The 9,666-nt window shown below is 34.4% G+C and overlaps 1 protein-coding gene across 1 annotated transcript; it reads right to left on the bottom strand.

The window, feature by feature from the left end:
- Nucleotides 1-5,979: 5,979 nt before the first annotated feature.
- LOC119640486 lies at nt 5,980-6,765 on the bottom strand. The gene is made up of 2 exons (XM_038038572.1): nt 6,477-6,765; nt 5,980-6,416 (listed from the first exon to the last, which is right to left on the bottom strand). Exons 1-2 carry the CDS (start codon nt 6,763-6,765, stop codon nt 5,980-5,982), a joined length of 726 nt encoding a protein of 241 aa, XP_037894500.1.
- Nucleotides 6,766-9,666: the final 2,901 nt, after the last annotated feature.

The raw sequence follows: 9,666 nt of genomic DNA, 5'->3' as shown, positions 1-9,666 counted from the left end.
GCGGTTTGTAGAGGGTATTTTGATCATAATTCATGCAAGTGTGGTTAACAGCGGTTCATAGAAGCTATTAGTGGAAAAAATCAGCTAATGTCTGTATGTGAAATAATTATGCAGAAAATTATTCTGCACTTCTTTACGTATGTCCATAGGTTTTTTCTAGACAAGCTGAAAGTCTTCAGCATATCTCCAGGGTTATTACATTCGGACCGTGAAGGGTAACATCAATGTTAGATTGTTGCCTTGAAGATCAAGAACTACTTAGGAAGCAGACCGATTTAGTGAGAAATTAATAAACAGAAAGGAAGTAGCAACAATTGTCAAAATGCGTATTATAGCAAATTAAAGTTATTGTATATATAGGGCTGCAGTATAAAAAAGCGAAACATTTTTATATATCATTATTTTTGTGGCTGCTTGGTCGATATGAGATCACTTGTTTTCCAAAGAAACTAAGGATTTAACGGCACTATTATGTCATTGTTAAAATAAAATTTTCAAAATTATTTCTTGCCTTAGTAGACATTTGCATTTTTAGTCCGTAAATGCAGAAATTCGAATGTTTTCCCTTTTTGAAATGGGAAAACTTATAATATATGTGTTAAAGCCATGTTTTTCAAGCACAAGATGTTCGCTTTCAGTATGAAGTAAACTCTTATTGGACAACAGGGAAACGGAGGGAAGCAGAGAAACCATTACATGGTTTTTCCTCTTTGTAATCCTGTGTTATTTTGTAAACAGATTAATCGTCAAGGTAACGCTTATGCAATACAAATAGTAATCAGTGCTGCACAATACATTAAACCTATTTAGATAATTTAAGAGTTTGAACGTGGTAAAGAACATTATAACCGGAAACCATTTAAGTGAAGAAGAAGTTTGAAAAAATGATTATTATTATTCGCCAAAGTTGATATGTTAAGTTTGCCAAACGTTCGTAACATGTGGAAATAGATAAGGGAGAACGGTTTATTTTATATGATGTTGATGAAGGAATTAATCTTCCTCTTTGGTTTTTTTTTTCACTTGTGTATCTCTTTCTTTTGAAAACATTATAATGTTCACAGTTCCTGATCAAATAACTTATGCATCATTAGATTTGACTTTATTATTATTATTATTATAAATTTAGCCAGAGAATAAATTCTAAGACTAAAGTCTTACAGCACTAGAATCTAACGCTCTTGGCTTTATTAAAAACTCTAGCGCACTTGAGATTTGAACCCAAGACCATTGAGTTCCTAGTCGAGACTCTTGCCTACTCGTCACTCAGGCGAATAGATTTTGACTTTATCCGATTGTTGCAGTCCTTTTGTCTTATCTCTGTCCGTCTCTACCCAAATGAATCTATATGCAGCAATTGTAGATGACATGGAGAACGAATTTTACCAAAATTTTTTTGAAAGTCTTTTTATCGATGCTTTTAATCTAATACTGTGTTGATTGTTGAGCTATTGAAAATTCTATTCTGCCGGAAAAAATTATTGTCTCTTATTCTTCTTACTTATTATACTTGCTGTGCAAAACATAGAAGCGTTTGGTTTATGCTAGGATGTCTGGGTTAAATCGAGCAGAAGCTAACATGATTATTGGTTGCTATGGTGTAACAAATTGTAGGGTGAAAGGCAGGCTGATTGTTACAGAGAGATCTTGAAAACAATTAAAAAAAGTACTATTGATGGTCATGCTCCAAAATATTTGATGACTTGATGTTTAACAGATTTTTCATTTTCTCAAGAAAATTTAAATTTTTTATGGCCATCAAGGTTAGCGTTTATTCGAGCTGCAAAATATTCGACATGTAGATATTATATGTTTATTCATTATAATAATATCATACTATACAATAATAACACATCATATAAAATATCGTACTATATAATAATATCATACCATATAAATCTAAAGCGTAAATTAGAATATTTATATTAATTTAAGGTATGGGAGTATAAATAATACCATAAGACTGAATAGTAGAGCATTTACATGAGCATACGAATATACGAGTTGTCTCGAAAAATATTTATTTATTCATCAATCTGTTTATTTTGTGCTCTTCAAAGTAATCCCCCTTAGATATAATGTGTATAAAGAAGTGCCAGCGCTTGTTCCAATCCTTGAAAAATTTTTGCCATGTGTCTACTGGTCTGGCTTCGATTCGATTTTCATTTTAATCGTGGCACATTTCCATCCTTTTATCGGTATTTTCAGTTTTGGAAACAGGCAAAACTCGCAGGGGGTCAAGTTCGTTGGATACCTCGCATAGGCATAATTGCGATGCGGTTTTTGGCTTTTGGAAATAAAAGTCTTTTCAGTTTATATTGTTCTGTGGGGATGTCCTTTGACCGATTTGTCCCATTTTCAATAACAGCCTGTCAGTGAAAAATGGATCAAAACGAGACGTTACTACAAAATGAACAAAACTATTATTACAAATTTTTCAATTGTATGTTTAATAAAGACTAGCCTTTTAATGGATGTTATTAAATCATTTGTCGGTCTAATGGAATATGTCAAGATCCAAATATGTTGGGCATAATTATAATAAGCTTTGATTTCTGCAAGAAATCATGCGAAATCATCCGAAATCGAGTTGAATCGACATATCTTTCTTGCATGTACTTTCCTGTGAGTAAATCCAGCTAATGTATTTTTAAGCGAAGATACGTTCTGTGGCGTAAATAAAAGTCAACATATTTACAAAGAAATTAGTAAAAACACTATTGCCCATCATGGCCTATTGAATACAGTCCAACACCTGCAGTTGTTCATGCAACAATTTTGCATAATAAAGCGTTAGACTGAAAGTGGTACTAAGTTCCATCAAAATATCTCAAAAATTGCAATCTTTAGAAAACAAATCGGATGGGCGGACATATAACCTTAGATACGTTCAGAAAGTAGTTCTAGAACGATCAACTTATTGAATTGTTGAAACGTTTGCCACGTCCAATAACGTATATATCCTTGAACAGTGTCACAACCTGGATCGGTATTGGTGTTGCCGTCCATTTAATGTCTATGGTTAGCATTGAAAATGAAACAAATTGGGATTTTTAGCTCATTCCTCATTAATCACAAGACAGTTAAAAGGGCCAAAATTTGTATGGGTTCTCTGTAAAAATGGAAGAAAACAGTCACGCTTATCTGATATTATAGCATCGAAGTTCAGTTTTGTTTATTCTTTTTTCTAAGATAAACGTAATGGACATAAAAGATTTCGTCACAACTGAATATAATTTTGTTACTTGTTTTTATTTCTTCGCTTTCTTTCTTTGTATGCGTATTAAATGTGTGCTATCACCCCTTTCCAAGCTTTAGGTGTAAATAAAATTCATCTTTTGTCCGTTTATTTTCGCCTCTACTGTAATTACATTTCCTTTAAAGAATCCTTAACGTAAATCAGTTAGCCTTTGCTTCCTTCTCAGATTATGTGCCAATTATCGTTGGATTTTTTCTGCATTTTCACACTATTTTTCTTAAGATTATCTGATGTATTTACTTTTGTTTGCTATATAGCTAGAGAAATAAAAGAACGAACGAACATTTACTCATTGTTTGGTAAGGAAGTAAACGAAGTAATTTCTGCTTTGTCCGATTACTTTTAAAAATAAAAGATTTTATGTTGCCCTTCCTGGGGTTGGGGCACATTTGCGGAATACATTTAATTAAATTACCTTTGAACTGTAATTTCAGGTGTGAAAAGATTTAAAGAGAATTTTGTGTCCACAATCGGAAGACTAGTGCATAGTACAAGGAATGTGCTCTTTTCGTGCAACGGTGACGATTAGAAAGAAGAGAGGAAAGAGATGCGGTGGTGGTGGGTGTAGCCTAGCAGATATGGGCGCCATCGATAAATGTCATGCCTTTACTTGTTGAACGAATGGCCAGAGTTGGCCAGTTTAGAGTAAAGCTGCTAGCTGGCCAGAGTAAACTGGCCAGCTATGGCCAGAGTAAACTCTGTCGTACTTGAGCTATGAAATAACGAACACTGACTAGATTCGTAGTCGTGATTCTTATCTACTCGGCTTTTCAGTTATGCTCAATAGAAACTCCATCTAATATAGATATTTTCGATCAGCGTATAGTAATACATATATATATAGCAGATTTCATTCGCTTTTAAGATGGAAAATTTAATTATGCATATTAAGCATAGAAAGTCTACAGATCAAGTTGAAAACTCAGTTGCAAAGCAGCAGCAATGCTGGTACAATATATCCTTGTAGTACATAGTATCTCAAAATTCATGATAATATGTTGCTAATCCAAACAGATAATGACGTGACAGAAGACAATTCAGGGTTATTAGAAATGGAGTGCTATAGAATAACGCGTTTTTATTGTTGAACAATATTTTAAGATTTATAAAGGTTTGGCAGGTGCAGTTTGAACAAAATCGTCTTCGGTGGCAATTGGGGAATGCATTCACAATTGTCACTGTCACTTTTTGGTGCTAATTTCGAGCTGGAAACAACATCGTACAATTCTCATTCGAAAACGCAGTTGGTGAAGCAATAAAAAATTAATGCTCGCCATCAAGCCTTTCGTGTCTAAATTCCAAGATATGGATGTGGAGAGCATGCGCTTTCAACAAGACTATGGCAGATGTATAATTTAATTAGCGCGCAACCCATTTCGTGGTCGGGCAACCGTAACCATCTATGCCTTTAAGAAGAATATTGAGCGCTTTTTCAAAGAGATTCAATCAAAAATTGTGCGTTGCACCCGCTTGAGTGGCCAACTAGATAAGACGCGGCTGCTAAGTGCGTACTCGCGGGCTCAAAATCCAAGTTGGGTATAGTCTGCTTCGGTAGTAGCTATAGATGATTGATCAGTCGTTAAAGCTATTAGCTACCTTCCTATCTCTTCCTCTTTCCTCATTCCTTCTTTAATATCACTATTTTACACAAATAGGATTATCCCGTGAGTGATTGGTAAATTTAAAAAAAAAAAGAAGAGAATATCGTTTTTCCTCCTCCTGTAATGCAATAAAAAAGGTTCATGTCATAATACTTTCTTCCAAGTAAGTGCTTGGTATTGAAAAACCAAACAAGTGCAAGATCAAAGAAGATCAAATGTTGTCATTTATAAGCGAGTTTTCATAAATTCAAATTTATTCAAAATTTATATAGCCATCCCCACAAAAAGGTTTAGCCTTTTACGTAAATACATGTATAATGATATAAGTAAATATATACATAGACATTTAAAAATTTAATTTTAGGTAAGATTTTTACTACAGAATCTCTTTCACAAAACGGTAATTATCATCGACACAAATATCACCAAGAGCCACAATTGATTTTCCGTTGTGGTTTACCGCTCAGCCTCCGTAGGAAACATCTACATGCAGTAAACAGTAAAGACAATAAATAGAATAAACGATCCATGTAAATACAGAAAGATTCGTCTGCAAGTGGACCTAGCATGTTTAGCGATCTTTCGACTTTTTTGAGTGGATCAGCTATTTGTAAATGGGAATTATTTGATATATGTATAAAATCTTTTAGTGAACAATCCGAATTTGTCGTTGATGAATTCTGGATTTGTTGCATATCGTTTTCATCTGAAATGAGATTGGCGGGAAACTGGTTAAATTCTTCCATATTGCATTCCCGTGATAACATATGAATTTGTCTCGCAAGTTCTCGACGTTGTTCTCGTTTCAAAAATATTACATAGGTTTCCCCACACTTCAAATTCGGTAGTCTGGATCCTAGCAAACTGAACGGCGTCTTCATGTCAGCGAATTTTTTTTGTTCAATTTGCTTTAAGCGATTGGCCAATAAACATTTAACTATATTATCGTCGAAAATTTTTACCATTTTTAAATCGATTTTTATATTTTGATTAGAGTTTGAATTTAAATTGTTCTTGTTGCTTCGTTTTTTGCCCATTTTTTCATTTCATTATAAAACACAATAGAATTTTTATTGGCTTTCGAAGAGGCATTTGATCAGGTGTTTTTCCCTTCTCTTCCTAATGCGAAGGTAACGTTTCAAAGGGCATTATAATGCCCGAAGGCAATATTATGAATATAATACGGGCAGCTTGACAAGTATCGAAGTGAGTCGGATGGGAGGATACGGTTGAATTTTTGAACACTTCATATACTTGGCAGCCATTGTATTGATTTTGTACTTTGGTCCATAGCCAACGTGGCGTAGTCGCTTTGGATGAACAAAACCATTTTTCTTTCACTTTACGACAGGCTAAGGAGCACAATGAAAATGATCTTTTCAGAATGTTAACATTCACGCCTTGCCGAGAATGCTCTTTGCAACCGTATTCATCCTTTACTGCACCTCGATTAGAGCAAGGATTTTTTATACAAGGCATTAACACCTGTGCTGGACTAATGTTCATTTTAGAGCAGACATAATGTTTTTCGCATGAACTTGGGCTGCAGTCTGTACCTAAAAGTTATTTTGTTTAAAAGAATGAAAAAAATATTTATTGTCGAATGGAATAGGTACCCTTGGTGAATGGAGAGATCCTTGAACAGGAAAGGCATTGCTTAGGGGAACTCTCTATTGATCGCACAGTGAACTCGCATTCATTATCGATACTTTCTTGTGAAGGAGTCGTCATATTAAAGTATCTTTGAAATTTGCGAGCGCCCAGCAAATGTAGCAAACGGTCCAAAGCGGCGGTTAGCGACTCATCCGGAAAAGGACCAAAACTATTTGAGCACGGAGTACGAGATTTTTTCAATGCTTTCGCTATGAGAGCACATCGGGGCGGAGGTGGTGGAGAACAGATCATTTCCATTTGATTTTAAATTGTTGCTTTCACTATTTTTGTAAGATTATTAATACTTTTTTAGTTACTTGTTAGCTGAAAATTTTATTTATTAATTAATTAGCCATTTTTAAGACATTATTGTGCGCAATATTTATTGTTTTTATTTTATTATTTGAAAGTATTGAAAAATCTGATTACTTCCAATAACTACATAGGGTTGCTCGATGTAAAAGTCGAAGGTCACAGTTAAATAAACTATTGTTAATGTTTTTACTCTTACTGGTTATTTATTATTCATGTTATGATTGATATGGGGTTCGAATAACTTGAATTGAAATTTACGAAATGATTTGTGAAAGATCAAGGTTGCACTCTTTCTTCAGATCGAGGAGTGCAGGCGGTTTAAGAACGCATCTTCATTGTAAATTCTTCTTAATTCTGAATTAAGAGGGATTATTACTAATTCTCAACTATGAGCCTTCTCTTGGTTTTGGTAGAACATTTAAGGAAAAAAGTATTGTTGAGTTTTTAGGAAAACTTTGTATTATTGTGTGAGTCATATATATATATATATATAGTTTGTAGGTTATGATTTTTATACAGTACTCACTTTCAAACGAAATGTGTCAAAATTTGATGGCATAGACTTGGCAGCCAAATCCACGGCTTCGGCATCATTGGTTACGTACAACAGAATGGAAAAAGCTGATCATCAACAACATGTTAGGGAAACAAATGAAAGGGGAAATTGTAATGAAAAAAGGCGATAGTATTGTCGCCGACACTAATTTCCATATCAAATTTCATGCCAATATCTTCTACAGTTAACACGACGCACGTATCTACCTTTATCCAAAGAGGTGACATTTCGATTCGGTTTTATCTCATTCATCGCATTTAAACAGTGCAGACGAAATAATTTTTTTAGCTTTGAGACTAGTCAGAAGCCAGAGGGAACTCAAACATGTGAAATGGTGGGTATAGATAAGTTGACGTTTTGGGTGCAAAAAGGTCTTTATTTGTCGAACGACAATTATTGAGCAACAAAATACCGTTTTTTTTTTGGCCTGGCATTCAAATTAGATACCGCGGGATGGCTTATTCTCTGCCTTTATTCAGCTACTTAAACCAATCAAAAATTTACTTCCTACCATTTTCGCATTGTGTTCGAAAGTATTTTTGAAGAGTTTGAAAGCTGAATCTTCATGGTAACGCAATTCCTTTGCTGAAATATTTCATTCATTTTATAAATGAAAAATATATTTATTTAGATGAAGATAAGTAAGTAAACGTATCTCGTTTATTACTGAAGATATTCGAATGATATTAAAGACAAAGCTCAGCGTTTTTTCCTTTCTTTTCTAAACACCGCAATGCACTACTTTTCGCGAACCTCTGCTTCATTGAAATTTACTTTCAATAGCTCTATAATTTTTCCAAGTATGTGACACGCTTCGCCTTTTGCACACATCGTGGAAATGTAATGGATCTACGAATGCTTTTTTATCCATTTTTTGATAAGATTCCATTCCATTTAAAACATACTTGCTACACAGTTTAATAATCCGACTGTTGCAATAGATTCCTATAATTTTGATGTCCTATAAAATGTTTTTTGCCCCCATTCTTATCCTTATGAACTGAAGTTCAAAACCCTAAAAATAAGAATAAAGTAAAATATTTTTCTTTTTCTTATTTCGGTTTATATATATTTTTGTGATAGTAAGGAATTATAGGACGAGAGATATACCTCATACATATAAATAAAAGGCGGATTATGCCAATAAACTTTAATATACAAAATTTAGCGCATGTCCTTTGGTTAATAATTATCGTTTTAAATATTTATGTTGTTGTGCTATTGTATCGGGTAGCGAAGGCATATCGGTTCGAACGGGTTGAAAAATTGATAATAACACGAAGAGTTCGACAGAAAATCAATTGCAGGCGGAAAATTTGGTTGAAATCATTCAACAATAAAGAAATTATCGCAAGCTCCCCAACTTTGAGTTCGTACGTTTCCAGTTGCGCGGCAGATAGTGCATCGAAATCATCTACAACAGATGAATGGTGTCTAAAACCGATAAAACAAAGCAACGAACAAAACTTGCAACAGTCAAAAAATCGTTGGAAACAAAAACAACAACAACTACAAATACAGGCTATGCAACACGGGCACCGGCAGGGACGATGGCAATCGCCGTTAGAGCAACGTTTCTTCCAACTACCGCCAGTTATTTCACCATCATCGTCATCATCATCACGTACGCCTCGTAGTCAAGTTTCTACTCTACCATCTACTAAGGTAAGACAACAAGGTGCGTCAGATTCCAATAAACTGCACAGATTGCTTCTAACAGATAGTTATGGTCGTGTGATGCAAGAGATACCATTCTGTGAGTGTGATTACGCGGAAGCAGTTCGCAGAGCATGTGGTGGTGATGGTGGTTGTCCAATGTTGTAGCATTAAAGTGTAACAGTTGAACGTGGTATATGTATAGGTGTGTTGTTCATAAGTTCAAGCAAAGCAAATAAATAAAAAAGCAATAAAGTTGGAAGTAAATATGATTTTGGGAATTGTTCAACTTGAAATCGCAATATCTGGTTCAGAAACTTTAAGTAAATCTCTTTAAATCGAATATGCTACGGCAATGAGAGCATTGAGGTCTTGTTGACTTGTAACAGATTCACGCTGTCAATTCATTCCAGCATCCACTCAATCACTCATTTTGCTATAAATGATTACCGTATAAACAATAATAAGAGCTTAGGATTTGTGCTAAACGCCAGCAGTGTTGGTAGTGATGAGGGTGAAAGAATTAAGCAGAAAGTGAATTGATGCCAACTCAAATATAGAATCAAATTATTTCCTATACAAAAATGATGTTTCTGATAAGCCATAGCAGCAAACAGCAATTAATT

This window comes from Glossina fuscipes, unplaced genomic scaffold, assembly GCF_014805625.2.
Source record: "Glossina fuscipes isolate IAEA_lab_2018 unplaced genomic scaffold, Yale_Gfus_2 121, whole genome shotgun sequence".
NCBI classification, from domain to species: Eukaryota; Metazoa; Arthropoda; class Insecta; order Diptera; family Glossinidae; genus Glossina; species Glossina fuscipes.
Note: the sequence above shows the minus strand (reverse complement) of the source record. Positions and strands in the feature narration are given on the sequence as shown.

Bases quoted from the DNA above. Each gene is read 5' to 3' on its own strand.
- LOC119640486 (XM_038038572.1), bottom strand. From the start codon at position 6,765: ATGATCTGTTCTCCACCACCTCCGCCCCGATGTGCTCTCATAGCGAAA. The intron at 6,417-6,476 runs GTACCTATTCCA...AATAACTTTTAG, and splicing joins GATCTCTCCATTCACCAAGG to GTACAGACTGCAGCCCAAGT.